This window comes from Lissotriton vulgaris, chromosome 1_1 (assembly GCF_964263255.1).
Source record: "Lissotriton vulgaris chromosome 1_1, aLisVul1.2, whole genome shotgun sequence".
Taxonomy (NCBI): Eukaryota; Metazoa; Chordata; class Amphibia; order Caudata; family Salamandridae; genus Lissotriton; species Lissotriton vulgaris.
Genome location: NC_141685.1, coordinates 658,556,514 through 658,574,642, shown reverse-complemented (window position 1 = coordinate 658,574,642; position 18,129 = coordinate 658,556,514). Strand labels below are relative to the sequence as shown.

General features: G+C 42.1%; 1 protein-coding gene across 1 annotated transcript in view; it reads right to left on the bottom strand.

Moving 5' to 3' along the window:
- The window catches only part of LOC147747616 (ferric reductase 1-like), a 664,587-nt gene that overhangs the window by 565,612 nt on the left and 80,846 nt on the right, over positions 1-18,129 (bottom strand). The window contains exon 2 of the mRNA XM_086936340.1: positions 4,568-4,766. Within this exon, the coding sequence (XP_086792466.1) occupies positions 4,568-4,766 (199 nt within the window). The remainder of the gene's footprint in view (positions 1-4,567; positions 4,767-18,129) is intronic.

The following is an 18,129-nucleotide window of genomic DNA, read 5'->3' as shown; positions in this document are numbered from 1 at the left end:
AGGCTCCAGCCCAGGCGAACTCCCTCTCTGGGCAGTCGCAGACCTTGTGCTTACACAGGCCCAGTCAGGTGTACCCAGCATCTCTGAATGAGTCCGGTATTCCACCTCTCTCCAAGCATTGTGCTCCATGTCATTTCCCAGCAGACAATCGACTGGCACGGCAGGGCTTACGGCAACTCAAAGGGAACCTGCAACCCCTTCCCACTCAAATGGAACCTCGGCCACAGGATAGTAGCCCAATCTGCCGTCAGCCATTGTGGCGGGATGGGGTACATGGGGAATCACCTGCTCCGGAGACACCAGTTGACTCCTTACCATAGTCATACTGGCTCCTGTGTCTCTGAGCCTCCCCTCTCTGGCCATTGATGGTGATCCATTGCCCACACTTGGTAGTATTTGGGGGCACCTGGATCTTAGTGTCCCTGGGAGATGGTGCCTAAGGTGACACCCGCCCACTCACCCCCCTTACCTAAGGGCATCTCCTCCCCGAGCGCTACACTAGCTACTCCCGGGGCTTTTCCTCCGGTTGGAAGGGGTGGTCTCTTTGGGCATTTGACATCTCCCTTATAATGTCCAACACCACCACACTCAAAGCAGTGGACAACCCTTGGCTGCTGGCTTTGGCCAGGATGAGGGTTTCTGGGGCGGGTTAGCCTTAGGGGTGAAACCTGTTCCCTTTCCCTGGAAACTGTTTTGGGGACCTTTTGAGAACTCCCGCTTTTTATCTCCCCCCTCCTTCTGGGGGGCGCCCTGTCCAGCCCTTTGGGAATCCCCTCCAGTCCCCTTTGAGGACACCGGGTACTTGCCCAGATGTCCGCCTCCTCTGCAAGCGGGATCAAAGGAAAGGCCCTGGAATGGATCACTTCCTTCCACTCCGACAGAACCCAAAGAGTGTCTCCCGCCCTTCCTCGCAGAAGCCACCAAGATCTGCGGCGTGCCTCAAGGCTCCTCGCTCAGCCCCACCCTCTTCAACGTCTACATGAGCCCCCTCGCAGCCATCGCACGCAAGCACAACCTCAACATCATCTCCTACGCCGACGATACCAAACTGACCCTCTCCCTCACCAACGACCCCACCTCCGCCAAAGCCAGCTTCCAGGACGGAATGAAAGACATTGCAGACTGGATGAAGCTCAGCCTCCTGAAACTGAACTCAGACAAGACAGAGGTCCTCATTCTCGGCCCATCCATCTCCGCCTGGGACGACTCCTGGTGGCCCCCTGCTCTGGGCCCCCCACCCAAGCCCACTGACCACGCACGCAACCTGGGTTTCATCCTTGACTCCTCCCTCATGATGGCCAGGCAAGTTAGCGCAGTTACCTCCTCCTGCTTCAACACACTCTGCATGCTCCGTAATATCTTCGGCTGGATCCCCACTGGAACCAGGAAAACGGTCACCCAGGCCCTCGTCACCAGCCGTCTGGACTACGGGAACACCCTGTATGCCGGGACCACCGCCAAACTACAGAAAAGACTCCAGCGCATCCAGAACGCCTCAGCACGACTCGTCTTGGACATCCCCCGACACAGTCAAATCTCCGCCCACCTGAGGGACCTGCACTGGCTCCCAGTCAGCAAAAGGATCACGTTCAGACTCCTCACCCACGCACACTAGGCTCTCCACGACTTGGGCCCCGAATACCTCAACAACCGCCTCACGTTCTACACGCCAGCTCCGCTCCGCCAGCCTCGCCCTCGCCACTGTCCCACGGACCCGCAGAACCACCACAGGAGGAAGATCTTTCACCTACCTGGTGGCCAAAACCTGGAATACCCTCCCCACCAACCTACGACTCACCCAGGACCATCTCTCCTTCAGGAAGCAACTCAAGACCTGGCTTTTCGAGCAGTAGCAGCCCCCCCCCCCCCCCTCCAGTGCCTTGAGACCCTAGCGGGTGAGTAGCACGCTTTACAAATACTCTTGAGTGATTGATTGATTGATAACTTCCTAACATCGTTCTCCTCCTGAACCTATCCCTACAGATAAATTAAGGACTCTCCTGCTTCATAACTCCAGAGCCTCCGCTATATATAAGCATTTTCATACTTCCTCTATTCTGAGAGACAAAACGAAAGTAGAAACATTGTGGGAGAAGGAATTTGAAATGTCTTGGTCAGTGGAGTTTTGGGATAAAATTTGGCTTAAACTTGGGAAGTCCTCCAGAGCTGCGAATACCACACAGACACTTTTCTTTATATACAACAGGCTCCTACTTTCTCGATTAATTCTCAACGCAAGACATACAGACCTCCCGGTCACTTGTTGGACTTGTTCTTCACCACAGGCGGATTTATTCCATCTGCTCTTTACATGAACACCTGTTCAAAATTTCTGGAGGAAAATATGGTCTCAAATTATTTTGATTTTTGACTCCTGCCATTCTTTTTCTACTTTACATATCTTTTTGGGTAGTTTATCCCCTATATGGGAAAACTGTGATTCCAACATAAAGATAATAGATTTGTTGTTAGCAGTGGCCTTTCAGCAAATAACCAAGAACTGGAAAGACTTCACCAAATTATCATATCAGGCATGGTGGTATACTGTCTGTTATAATCACAGATTAGACACAACATTTGTATATCCGATGCATATGGCACAAAAACGATTAGAATTATGGGCGCCTGTTACGCTGTTCATTGATATAAGTGCTAGACGTTCTCTGTCTCTTGCTCCTCTCCATCAAGAAGTGACTAAACCTCCATGACTTCCTCCATGTTGGTATTATATAGTTTATTTATAATCTACTTTGTAATATGTATATTTGCATAGCATATAAATTCCTAATCTCTATCGATTTTCTATACTGCACTGTTATTTTCCTTGCATATGGTATGTTTGACTGATTTTCATCCATATCCTTTGTGTTTATCATTAACCAATTGCTTTATTGTATGTAATCCCTTTATTTTCATTGCTATTGTGTTTTATACATCAATGTATTCCTTTATCTCAATAAACTTATTTTGAACTTAAAAAGAATAGTAACACAGCAAAAAGGCATTCACACTTCAATTGCAGTGTTGTCTTTAAAATGTCGAACATGTTTCATTTTTCTATCAACGGCGTTCATAGCCTTTGCTAGTACATGTTCAACAATCACAGACACGTTACGCCCTGTTTGGTGCTGACTGCACTGAGAAATTATAACATTGTCTTGCAGTGTGATGAAGAACATGTTTAAACCCTACCACCATCTATACTGAGCTTTTCACTCAAGTACCAAGGTACAGACGAGTAGTTGTGGATAGGCACAGGCTTCACGATATACTCCTGACGTCAAGTTCAAAGACGCCCAGGACAATCTCAGAACAGATGGTCCCAATGAAAGGGAAGAGCGGCTAAATGCGATAACACGTTGGTTCCTTGTTATTGACCCCACAAATACAATGGAGCATTGGGCTCAAGGGCAATGGAAAGAACTGGACTGGGTCCGAGATCAAAGGGAATCGCCAGAATCACTGCAGCACCAACCAAGCAGACCTTTATGGAGAGCCCTGGTGCCCGCCTATTACACCTGGTGGAATGAAATGTAATCCACGGTGATGCTTTTGCTGAACAAATCTCTCATACTGTGCACTTTCCCAACTTTTATGACGATCTTAAACATTTATTTTGTCACTGCTTCTTGTTTCCATGAGTCTGCTGTTCTCTGTATTCAGTCTCCATTCATATTCTGTCCTGCCCAGCCCTGTTGGGTAGCTGCGATAATAATAATAATAATATTATTATTATTATTATTATTATTATCACACGTTCGACCAAATCTATTGTCCTACTGTTGTCCTTCACTCTTTTGGATTCCTAACCTACTGCTGGTCGCTTCCATGCGCAAAGGATGAGATGTTTTGAAGTTTTATCACAGCGTTGCCACGCAATGCAACACCCTTATATGTAAAATTGACAGCACTGAGAGGAAAGGCAGGATGTCAGGGGGTCGAGTAAGGCAGGAGGAAGGGGGTCTTGGAGAAGGATGAACTTATTCAGGTAGCCTAAAAAGAAGCGTTGTGGGTCCCAATGCAGTCAAGAAAAATGGGCCTAAACTCCCAGGTTTTGTAGTAAACACACAGTTAGACTTGGGGAGCAGTGGGCCCCTCAGACTTCCAAGTGCCACTGTGCCTGCAGCAAAATTGATGGCCATGTCCCTGTTCACAGACCCAGTATTTGGATTAGCGTGCTTTGCTCAGTTAACTGCTTGTATGTGCACCTTGAGGAACCATGCTTTCAAACACTTGCACTCCTGTGCGCTTAGCACTTTACCTGCACTTTCGTGAGCACAATATATTAAAATACAATACCCTCAACATTTCTTACAACTCGGCAACTTTTTCTTTTGTATTTCCTATTTCAAAAGATCCGGTCACAAAATAAGCATACACAACCAAACAGGTCGCTGTGTCTCCCTCTCGCACTGCATTGGCATTGTAAAAAAAAAATGTCAAACCTACTGGCTTTGCCAGTGCTGGTTCAATTTTGTTTTTCATCACCCAACTCAAAATTCAGCGTTTCAAAGCTCTCTTCTTTGCTTAGAATAACCCAACTCTTTCATAAATTTGAAAGTTGTACCTGTGATTTGGTCTCCTGGACTAAATATTGTAGATGAAACTGTGATTGTGTAAGGGGCCTGTGAAGTCTGTGGGATGCTGCCGCCGTGTTTGGGTACCATGGAGTCACAGACCCCGGCGACCTGCCCGTTTGGATAGCAATGCATCAGCACTAGCAGGTAAGAGCTCATTCCAACAACTACGAATGCAAAGCCCCTCATCTGGAAAAGAAAGAAAAACACATTTTAGAAGGAACTGCGTGTGACACATGCATATTTAGTTGTTAAAAATTTTAAATATATTTTCTGCTTTCTGTTGTGCTTATAACATTTGAGTTTAAAATATACAAATTGAGAAATAATTGCTGCCCCGATTCACTATGACAAGCAGGGGAGCGAGTGTTTAAATTTCCTAATGGGGCAGAGATGTAAAACTCATACTTTTATCTCTGTGGCAAAACCATAAGTGTGTCACAAGACGTGGTGCATTGGTATTTATATGGCACTGAGGAAGCCATTTGGCATGTACAAAAGGAGTTTTTAAAAACCTCAGGGCACAAAACAAAGTTCCTATAACATCATTGTTCAGAAACATGTCACAGAAGCTCTAACATTACCTCTTCTCTTACAGAAATCCACAGCTTATTTGCACCTAGCATATTTTGCATCCCATTTACTAAAGTTGGACATATGCGCTCACACAGACATGGCTCTGATCTTTTATTTAATATCAGAATATATATTGGAACTGAAAATTGCTAAATCAATGTATCTACAGTTTCATTAACACTGAACACCTCCTCAATGTATAACTGGTTTCTTTTTTGTTCCAATATCTTTACTGTTATTTAAAAAGAATTAATAAATTTATAATGTAATGCAAAACAACATAGTATTATGAGATATACAACAAGTTAATATCGAATAAATATAAAATTGAAATAAAGTTCATAGCAGAGAATAATTAACTCACAAGAAAGCAGAATATATAATTACATATGCTATTTGTTATAAATTGACTTGAAAGATTTTACAAAGCCCGGGTAGAAGGAATATGAAAGAACAACATCTTGCACCACTTCAATATCAAAACATAGTTGTATTGCTCAAATAAAATGAAAGTACATAATAAAATAGGGTAAAGGAGAAGAAGAAAAGATAGAGAGACAGTGAAGAAAGAGGAAAGATAGGAAAGAAGAAAGAAGAAATGGGGACAACTGCTTCAATGAGGGAAACAAATTAAATAGTATAATCAAAGGGATACTGAGCTACCAACCCCTGAGAAGACAAATTCATATATTTATCCAGTGTCCTCCAAACACTACTAGAAATGGAAGGAGTGTAATGCTTCTCTTGAACAAAAGTATGAACCCCACGAAGATATGATACCAATGTCCACCAAGTATGATAAGACTAGAGATAAAAAGATTTTCACTCTGCTAATATAACTTTAACAGCAATAGATACAAGTAGATCCAATAACTGCATATTCGTAGTATAAACACGTAAAGGAGTTGTTGTAGCCCAAGGTCCCAATAAGATCATAGGTAGAGAGAGCTCCAACAAAATATTAAAGATTAATGATAAATGTTTCCGTACTTAAGCCCAAAAGGATTGAAGTAAAATACATTCCAAAAACAAATGTTGGTGAGTGCCTGAAACCAAATTACAATTCCAACAAAGATCATTATCTCAGAGCATCAATTTATGTAAGCGAGCAGGGGTCCAGTGCAGGAGATTCAATGTAAAAAAAAATTCGAGTGAATAAGAGAAGGAGCAATTTTATTAGGTATGGAATACTTCCCAATCAACTGCCAGATCTCTTGTGAAATGTGTTTAAAAATATCATTATAAAAATGATGAGACCATTTATCTTGTGTAATTGTAGACTGTGAAGGAAGGGGAGCAGATAGAAACGTCTATATTCTCGAAGCAGTATGTCCTGAGCGATACCACATAGAAAGAAGTGAGACATTAACCGACTCTGTGGAAAGATATTTTGGAAAGTGCAACCTTCAATTTCAAAAAGGATTAAAAATCCATATTATTAAGGTTATATTCTCTAGCCAAAGAACAAAAGGGAAGAGGATCGTGATTAGAGACATAAAGATCTTTCACCAATGTAAGACCTCTAATAGCCCAGGAAGAACCATCTCATAATCAATAATAGCAACAGTTTTCGGGTTATACCATAACGAGGACCATCTCGATTTATGAATGGGTTTTGATACTTTTTTGTCAATATATTTTAGTGCATTAGCCGAGTCTGAGACAATTCGCTGGTAATGAACCAGAACAAGTTTCAAAGCAGCGAGAAAGGAAGAAGTAGAAAGAGGAGTACACAACTCTCGTTCAATATAAAGCCACAAGGGTGTATGATGGGAATCCGTCAAGAACCAAAGAACACCTTGAGAAGCTAAAAAGGCAAGTTGATACAAATTCCAATTTGGAAGATTACATCCACCCAGAAGAGAGGGATTTCCAAGGTCTTTATACACAATTCCAGTGCGTTTATCACTCCACAAAAATTTTGAAGTGAGTAAATCAATCTTAGAAAAAGGACAAAGAAAGCTTTATAGGTAGCATGGAGGATAAAAAATTTAATAATCGGGGTTATCATCATCTTAAGAGTTTGAAATCTTCCCCACCAGGAGATATATTTCGGAGAGCAGGACAAAAGATCTTTAACATTAGCTATGATGTGAGATTCATCATAGGAAATAGTATCGAAAACTAAATTCCTAAGTATTTAATACAAGTCTATTGCCATTTAAATCCCGAATAGCCCATGTAGGAGGGAAGCACGACGAATTAAGAGGGAACATTTCCTTCTTCTCCTTATTCTGAGTATAACCTGAGACAAATGAAAACTCTTTGATGGTATTGGAGATAGCAGGAAGTGCAGCAACAATATCATCTGAAATGATAAGAATGTCATCCGCATATGCAGCAGTTTTCAGCATATTTGAACTGAATTGAAATTCTTTAATAGCCTGATTCGAGTTGAGCAAGCCCTGGGTGGCACACAGAAGGGGTACCCTCTGACTAGGAATTTTGTGCCCCAGTTATCTGCCCCCAATTCGACACAATACTATGTGGCTATCCACCAGGCCAAGTGTTTTTTAGGTCTCGCCTATGCAGCGCCCATGCACTGCATAGGAAAAGACCTTTAGAAATCGATTCAGGTTTGCTGCCAAAAACGTGCACACATTGCATTGCTTTGCATGGCAACACGTGCACGTTTGGCAATTTCCTTGCAGGAGCGAGCTTTCAAACCATCTGTTAATTAAAAACAGATGGTTCCTGCTTGCTCCCGCAAGGGAAACCCCTGCAGGCCCCCTCCTCTCTCCCCTCCCCCTGCTGCCTCCTTTCAGAGCGAGGCGTGCGCGCTTGTTTGTTGTAAAGAGGACGTTGAGGATGAGTGGTGAGGATTATGCAGGGGATAAGACGCAATAGGTATGGACTGGCAGGTCCATCTGTCCTGCCAGTTTCCTTGATGCTCAGTGTACTTTACGGTCTTTGTCGCAGTTTTCATATAGCGCACCCACTTATCTGAAATCTCGTCTGTCCCTTTACAAACCAGGGAGGGCGCTTAGATCCGCTGACTCTATTTATCTGGTTCAGCCACGCTGTAGATTGACTACTGTGGGTGGACGCGCTTTTTCACATACTTTGCCAGCTATGTGGAATAAATTACCGCTGAAACTCCGCAATGAAAAGAAACTAATGCCTTTCCGCAAACAACTAAAAACTGTGCTTTTCCAGCAAGCGTGGGGTGGCCTTTAAATGTAATTCTGATGCATCTTTTATTGTCTAGCTGATCCTAACAAAGCGCTTAGAGACCCCTGGGTTATAGGGCGCTATATAAGTCACAATAAATAAATAAATAAATAAATAAATAAACTCGACTCCATGGTACTGGAGCACTTTGCATGATCAAGGTTGCACTGCACGAGGGCACTTTAATTTCTGTAGGTACAGGGAGTTTGGGTGACATGTCCAGGGTCGCAGCATGGTAAACAGACGCCGAAACTTGAGCTTGGCTGCCCGGTTTTGAGGTCGGCAGCTCTGACGTTGCTCCACATCCTTATTCTTCTCTCTGAGTTCTGGTACACTCAGTTTGTTCAAGGAGTATTTAAACACCGGCTCTGTTTTGTCTAATTAATTATGCTTCTTCTGGCATTCGTTTGTTTGAGCAAATCATTTCAAAAGTTACTCCCGTGCCATCCCTCAAAACTCCCTCCTTTCGGTTCGTATCCTATCTTCCACTTCTAGGTTTCCACTCGGTATTGTTAAGAGATTCTACTATATCAGCAGTAATGCTGGTGGCCCAGGGAGCTTTTCACAAACCTAAAATATGCTATCACCTAAAATCGCTAGGGAGCACAGCCAGCGCTTTGGTTCCTCCTTTAACCTCATTGTTTATATTCTGCATAGTTATCTTGTCATACAGTACCATGGGGTATAGTTCAACCATCTGCAAAAAGCAGTGCACCAGCACCAAAATAATATATGCAACTGCTTTTTTGCCACTTTTATTTGATTCTCAGCGCCGTGGCTGGCATAGTGTTTATTTCTTTCCTCATGGAATTCACCTCTTCTTCAGAATCGCTGTGTACCAATGTCTTCCAAGGCCTTTTACAGTTGTGTGGGATGCACGCACCATTTCGAAAGTTTTGGGCTGAGGTAAAGACAGCAGTGCAACCACAATTACCATCTGCCCTACATACGCTAGGACGTCTGTAAACATGGGAGGGGTTAACTTGAAGGAACCGAAACCCCCATTTCTCCTCAGGGTTGTAATGAAAAGCTCAAACAAGCATTTGCAATGCAATAGGTCTTGCATTACGGAAGGCTTGAGCTATTGGTGTTGCAAGTAATAATAAAAACGCCAATAGCTCTAACTCTCGCAAATGCAAGACAGCTTGCATTGCAAATGCTTGTTATAAATGTACACAATGCAATGTTTGCCCATATGCTGTCAACAAACTGATGGAGTTTCAACTCAATAGCCCAACTAAATATTGCATACAGAATTTTATCAACTGCAACACTAGATTTATGGTTTATTGCATCATTTGCTATTGGGGATTGATTTATGTAGGAAGGCACTTTACGCCCACTAAAAGAAAGATTCCAAGAACAGATTAGGGCGATTCGAAATAACAATTCTGATTACCCCTTTGCTGTACACTTCAATGACACACATCCATTGATTAACATGACTGGAATTAGATTCCATGGTATTACACAAGTACAGTGTCAGCCGAGAGGGGGAGACAGACTGTTGACTCTACATAAAACAGAGACACATTGGATCATTAAATAGAGAGCTGTGGAGATGGGACTTAATAGGGACAAGGAGCTGCATTAATTTGTATCTGAATGAGTTCCCATAAATTTATGTGCTATAGTCCCTTCATAACTGATCGAGACAACAGTATATTCACACAGATGATTCACAGCATGGTATTTAGAGTTAAGTGTTTTGAAGTCCACACGTTTGTTGGTTTAGATTTTTGGACCAAATGTTCCTTGAGGGCGTTCAAGTTTGTAGTACTAGTCATTATCATAAACAGTATTGATAATTTGAATAAAATGTCCCTTCACAAATGAGAAAGATTGTAAAAACCAGAATTTGTTTTTATATGATTTGTTCAAACTCCCTACCTGTATTCACCTATGTATCTTGGATTATTATGTCCTAAAAATGCTTTTGAGTTATACACGTCTGTGAACACAGTTTTGTATGTCTGTCTACTCTCAGACCCTTATGTTCTGTTTTTGAATCTCGTGCACACTATGGTTGCCTTCAAAAGGATGGCCATCATATCTCTCCATATATATTCTTTCGGATGAATGTGTCTGACTAAAATTATATGATCTCTTTCCCAGTCCTATCGTCAAGACTGTTACAACTATGTAGGCACTCTACATCCATTCTAATGACTTCCAACACCTTGAAATGAGTAATGGCATTTGGTGACCGACCGAATAAGAATTAACGTTTTGGGAGAGTCAGGTTCAGTACCGTTGTGTTCGTTTAATTATCAAAATCATTATAAAATGGCTGCCACAGTGAACTGCACAATAAGTCAGTCGTCAATTACTGATCCCTTTCCTCTGACCTTTCATAATCCTTTCTGGTTCCGGGAGCATTCAAATACAACTCTCGAGCCACTCTGCACAATACGATAGCAGGGACGGGAAGTCACAGTTTTTTTGGATGACAGATCGGCAAAAAATTAGGTTAGTGCCCGGGAATGCACTTTAACAACGTAATCTTTCCTTGCCTCGCACTTGTTTTGTGATGAATGATTTTTAACCCAAGACTGGCCTATGTAGTTGACAGCGCTTAGATAGAATCATTAGAGTATCTATCTAATTTTATAACAACGAGGTGAGTTATATCTTTAACAAACCTTTTCGTGGTCCATGTTTAACTCCATGGAACCGTATCTAACTAACGCCGGGAAAAGGGAATAGGACACCTTATGTGACTGATGTTTTGGGTCAGTATATGACTTGTTTGATTATAAGTGCTTTTTGAATGAATAAATATGTAGTGGCACATCTGTTCCAGAAATGGCTTCAATAGGTTCTAATTTATACCCGAATTTCTAATGTCGGTGATTAACAGTTTTTCGAGTGCGGTGAAGCACACTTGCTTAATGCTAACTATGTGGCCTCCACCACAGGACACATGAACAAGTTTGAGTACGGTCCATAAAAGGCAATAAGAGCATGGACATGAGTCACATGCTTCATAGAATGTTCACCTTTATTCACATACTGGTTCCATGTCCATCTTTAGTGATGCGTATATGGAACAGGTCGTCATTGTATGCTGCAATGCTTATTGTAAATACGGGTTACGAAATGATTAGACATACATTTTAGAAGATATTATGATGCATCGCAGAAAAGTATAATATGTCCTGCCACTATTTTTTCTGTATTTATTGTTCACAGAAGAGGAGACATTGGTTTTAGAATAAATAAACCATGATATTTCACTACTCACGCACATTAGGGATGGGATATAATTATGTTGGTAGCCAATTATTTATGAATACAACAATGCATGTCTTTGGAGAGGTCACTAGCGAATTAATGTAAAAGTCTAATAAATACCCCTGACTATTTCCAAGTGCGATATTATTGGGATTGGTTTGTTTTGGATTTGCCTTTTGAAACTAATAATTATGTAACAATTATTTCTTTGTACATAGGGACTTATCATAGTGCCCAAGCTGCTGTTTTGACTATTGGCAACGAGACTAGGATTTTTGCTTTTTACACAAGTCATGTTATGCACTGATTGGAGTATACTTAGACGTTGAAAGAGGAATTATGTAACTTAGACCATAATGTGTCTTTTTATTAATAGATAGTCCATATATACTATCCTCTTTGAGGATAGGTCTTTTTGAAATAATCAACGGGAACGGAGATCGAAAAGGAATAAGACATTATCACAACTAAAGTGAGCATTTGACACAGTGACTGCAATTAATTTTCAATTATATCCAGACCAATGGTATCTGACGACTGTAAAATACCTACTCTCATTCTTTTCAAAGCTCTGAATGCTGATCTAATGGAATCTCTTTGAATATGTCTGTCGAGTCGTCAAACTTCCCTGTGTACATTTTTACAACTTGCAGGCTATTAATTTTATTCACTTCCTCTCTTTTGGTCGTGTCTCACATTGGTGGTGTTAAGGGTAAGCTTTCCTTGTTTTTTCACAATGATTTCGTACTTCTATCATGTACCTAAAGGATCAGGACATATCACTAAACCGTCTTTTTCTCTTTTTTCAGTGCACATGATTATGGTAATTTGGGTGTTTCGCTCTTGTTCTGCCATACTGATTCGTTCTGGCAAGAAAAACCAAAGGGGATGATGGACAGAGTGTTGAACAATGCAAGCACTCACCCCCAGTAAAATGATCTGGGTTTAATCCATCATAAGCGGTGTTTCCAGTCCAGGGAAGACATGGCTTGGCAATTCGGGCTGGACTGTTCCCATGAGGCACAGGGTCAGGCTGATTTGCATATGGCCATGTCTGAACTGGGGTGGCGGAGTGAGCTAAAGAATGATGGATTAAACCCAGATCATTTGACTGGGGGTGAGTGCTTGCATTGTTCAACACTCCGTCCATCATCCCCTTGGGTTTTTCTTTGTTCGCCCTAAGTTGGCTGGGTATGCCCAGACGTAGGTTCCTTGCTCGCTTTGGCACTGGATTCAAGCTAGCCTGGCTGATGATGGCTGATTAGCCAGAAACTGGTCCCAGGATGCTCCTTTCCGGTCCAGGGAAGACATGGCTTGGCAGTTCGGGCTGGACTGTTCCCATTAGGCACAGGGTCAGACTGATATGCATATGGCCATGTCTGAACTGGGTTGGCACTCAGATACGGTGTATTGATCTTTGGGAGTGTACAACTTTTCACACAAATCCCGAAAAACTTCAAGTATGTCTTGAGTATGGTATTTCCTGGAACCACTCTTCTCATTAATATACGAAATCTGGACAGCTTTGACCTTAGTGTTCTGATATTTTAAGGTGGCAGCCAACAACTTACCAGCTCTATTTTGTAACAACAAATGTCGAGATTTTTTGAGCATGTACACTAATATAAGCTCTTTTAGTAACTATAGAGTTAAAGTATTTCAGATTCTTGATATATTGTAGGAGAGACTTATCATTAGAACTTCTATATAGCACCTATTTATGTTTGATCTCATTCCCCAAAGATTTCAGCGACTTTCTAATATCGCTATTCCTTGTTGACATTTTTTGATATGACCCCGAATAGTACATTTAAATGCATCCCATAAAACTATTGGGGAATTCACTGAAGACAGATTATCTTTGAAGAAGTTAACAATCTCCCCATTGAGTTCTTTAATTTCATCCTCATCATCCAAAATATCTGTATTAAGACCCCAAGTACGAGGGCCTCTCTTATCAGTAAAATTTAGAATGGTCAATGAAACCGCTGTGTGATCAGAGACAACTATTGGATGAATCATAACATTAAAAGGTATGCTTTAAAAGAGCAGCATCAACTAGAAGATAATCGATACGAAAAACTAGAATGTGGACAGGAAAAAAATTTGAAATCGCTACCCGTAGGATTTTGCACTCTCCATGTGTCAACAAGATGATGAGAAGAACACATACTGAGCAACTGCTTATGCAACCTAGGAAGACGAAATTTGAAAGCAGACTGTCTATCTAAATAGGATCTAAGGGCAGATTGAAATCACCGCCAACAATAGTTCTAGTATTTTGAGAAATGTCAGAGAGCTTTTTATTGATGAAACTCCAGAAAAGAGGATCATCAATATTAGGGGCATACATATTCACATGTATACAATCAACAAGAGAGGAAGGGCTCACAAAGCCACTCTTATACCCCTTTAGAGTACTGAATAGGAATCAACAAAAGAGTGACTAAAAAACCAAAAAGGATAGTCAGTTACTAACACCAAAGGGAGAAATTCTTCAAACCATGAGCAGTCGTACAGTTAAGCGTTGCATGCACAGTGTGAAAAAGAAAAAGAGCCCTCAGGCACCAACAAGATAGTCGATTGCCATTTGTCTTCATTGGGTTCTTTTTAGAAAGTAGTGGTAAAGTGAGTTAAAAGAAGTGTGGACTACTTCCCAAATTTAAGAAAAAATATTTTATTAAGGGGGTAGCTCTAACTTTGTTAAAATCTAAGTGAAAAGTCGGACAGAATGGTGCTTGTGTTAATTTGAACCACCCAGTCCTAAGCATAAAACAATATAGGTAGACATGTTTCTGCTGTTAGGAGCCAAAAATCGGCTCAGCGTTCATCAGGACCATACACAACTACGTCACGTGGGTGAAGCACACTAAGGCGTCACTGCCACCTGAGGCAGAAGAAAGTAAAAGGATTACGACCTTGTGTGTATCCACAGCACTGGAACTCGCTAGTGCTTCTCCTCCTGTAAGTGAGGAATTTTTGTCTGTAATGGATCAATAAACAAAACAAAAAGCAGGAAATATAAAAGCACTCTTTTCAAGTTTAACACAATTTTGAGAAACGTTACTCCTGTGATGTAAACAGCCTCACCCAATGTGTGAAGGTTGAACTTTAGATACATCATTGTGTTTAATATCTCCCATTGTACAGCATGCATGATACTCACAGACTTGTGTATATAAATGCTGCTAAAGTCCCATCAAGGGCACCGTATGTCATTTAGCAAATATTTTGTAAAAAGAGGTCAGTAAGGTTTTATTTGAAACCCTTACTATGTGCGCAATCAGCTCTCTAATGGAAAAGGAACGCAAATGTGGAAATTAAGTCCATGTAGTAATTCAAGTGTCCACATGTTAAAAACAATTCAACGGTCAAGCCAAATAGAGGGAACACTAAAAATAATAAAAAAATACACCTTCACCAAAACGGAAGAGACAAGAAGTGAACAGCCTTATGGTGTTCATACTCACACGTGCATCTAGTGAGCAGTACACCATGGGCTCGCTGCAGGGGAAAATTCTTCACGCCCGGAAATCTAAGAATACATAGAGACCAGGGTCTTATAACGCTGCGGGGAAAGAGGGGGAGTGTGGTAACAAAAAATGTGGCATGGTTTGCACGGGTAATACGCTGAAGCCTGTAACAGGCTGCCGGCGAAAACTACGTACATGCACACGAATCGAACCCACTTCCCGCTTACCAGACTCCCGGCGACTCTCCGCGTTTGAACCGGATTCCTGCCACGTCCGCGGCCCAGAAGTACGGAAACCGCAAACAGAAGCTGGTTTTTAAACTTGTGGATTAAAGTGAGTGCCGATCACATGACGATGTTAACAATCACGTGTAGCGGGCTCCTAATGTTTGTCTTAAAGGGGCCTCGCAGAAGAATTAATGCATTTTAGTTCCGTGCTGTGGATCTTATAATTGAAGTATTCCAACTTTATTATTTCTACATTTATCAAGCAGACAGCCGTATCGATATATGAAGAGGGTTAGAAAAACCCTTTGCACATAAATTAGAGTGAACATTAAACATGGTATTTATATACACGATAGCACTCTGCTCATGACGTTTATAGCTCATTTCGGCACTAGCGAGTTCCAGTGCTGTGGATACACACAAGGTCGTAATCCTTTTACTTTCTTCTGCCTCAGGTGGCAGTGACGCCTTAGTGTGCTTCACCCACGTGACATAGTTGTGTATGGTCCTGATGAACGCTGAGCCGATTTTTGGCTCCTAACAGCAGAAACATGTCGACCTATATTGTTTTATGTTTAGGACTGGGTGGTTCAAATTAACACAATCACCATTCTGTCCGACTTTTCACTTAGATTTTAATGAAGTACTTATTCAGATTTCTGCATTACAAGCAATGTCAGATTTTTTAGGTCATTACGAATTGCCGCCACCTCAATTTGAAGTAAATCTGTGTTCGCTTTGGTGCTCTGTGCTATGTCATGAACTGAAATGAGTTTAACTAGTATTGTGTCTAAGGTCAAAGCGGAGTCCAAATTACCCTTAGTTGGTAATTCCGGGGTGGGTGAATTTTGTTTAGACCTCTTCAGATTCACTTTAAAATCTGTATCTTTGGAGGTGACACCCATGCCTTCTGCCATTGGGAAAAGATACAATAGATATACCAACTGGCAGAAATAGCATAGCCGTAGCGAAATGAGCACAGAGTTCAGTAAAAATTACTTAGTGGAGAACAAAGTAGTAATGTCTGCCAAATCGAAAACTACTTTGTCTATGAAATGTGTGAAAAAAACAAGAGGCATTAAGACTTACGACAACAGAGTGTTCATTATAAGAAGTGGCCACTACCAAAAGGGCCGCGTAGTGTGAGCTATGGATAGCAGAATTTATTGGATTTCACATGACCAGCAATAGTCAGTACAGGAACCAAAGCTCAAAACTGAAGAAAAGACATGCTGCACAAATGATAGTATAAACCACTGAAGTACAGCCAGCAGAGTAGATGGCCATTAATTAGGCATTATGATATCTAGAACAGTCCTGACATTGGTCTCCATTTTGTGAGAGTGTTTGATGAAAATAAAAAAGTAAAAGCGAATCCACAAAAAACACAAGTCCTGAGATAAAGAGGTATAAAAATGAATATGTTAATACCTTATGTTGAGCCAGGGAAATGAATAAGAAGTCCACACAAGCAAACGAGTTGATTTTATCTCCTCAGAAACTATAATGACGAGATCTCTGTGCCATCCACCATTTTGAGGCGGATACGTGAGAAGAATATCGCCAAGCCATGCAGCACCGAAGGAAAAACAACTGAAGGACCAACAAGCAGATCCCAATGCTCCTGAGGTGTTCCCCCGCCCAATGCCATAGAATAGTGATCAGAAATTACCGGAACATTGTTGAGAAAAAAAAAAAAGAGCGTCCGCACCGGTGGTCTGACAGAGCTCACAACATCGTAGCCATCTTGATTGCGCGCTAAGCCACACCCCGTATAAATGGTTTCTTAAGCACACATGAAAAGCAGTAAGGCATAGTGCAACTCTTTGGCAAAAACCTCTGTTAATTAAGTACCTTGAAACAGTCCTTGATTTCTCTTTAATAGCAGCACTTAGTCTGATAGGTCTTTTCGGTTCATCAACATAATGAGATTAGAAAACATTAAGTCACAGACTGCGGGAAACATGGTGACAGGCTGACGTCAGTCGCGGGAGCTCCCGGACTAAAGAGGAGATGAACACAGAATCTAACAGGGAAAACAGCCTATAAATAACGGATTGGTCGAGAAAGAAACGTCAGAGCCCTGCAATTTTGAAGGAGGATTCACCGGAGTTTAGACTTCACGGATCTGAATGCTGAGGTGCAGTGTGAGATCTGGCAGAGAGCAGCAGGTCTGTGGCAGAGGACTGGAGTCACAATAGTGTCGATGGGCTTCTGGGTCAGCAGAGATAGCAAAGGATGCTGGCCACTGGAGGGGAGATGCACCGGGAGTTGTGGCAGTAAGGAGGAGCAGACCATGCCTTGGTGACGCAAGTTGGGGATCCATAAGTGGTGGAAGTGGTTGAAAGGAGTGGGACTGTGAGGAACAACGGTCCACAGAAGCAGGGGTTTCCACAGGGAGTGCCTAAGCAAATGGAAAAAGAGTCTTCCTCCAAGGTATCATACCCAGCTAAAGAACGGTGGAAGGAAGAGAGAGTGCCATTGAGGGCACAAGAGCAGGCATCAACTTGCTGAGTGGTGTATATATCCCGGATAAGTGAGAGAGTACGGTAATCATCATACCACCAACAAAGGAAACGCGAGCCAGGAGCCGCTATCAGTTATGGCCACTTCCGGAGGTAAAAGGCAAAGGGGGAGAACCAGGGAGCAGGCAGCACGGGAGGCTGTTGCAATTTCCCCCAAGAGAAAGGTGGTGAAATCTGGAGGGAGGCCTAAACGTTGCGGCCCTAATGAAGTGCGTGTACCCGTTAAGCCCTCACCGTCCCTCAGGCCATACTTTAAGATAATGGAATAGGTCACAACATCTCAGGGGAAGCTCCACTACCTTTGGAAAACCATTTTTCCCCACTGGCAGCGAGCTTACAAGATGGG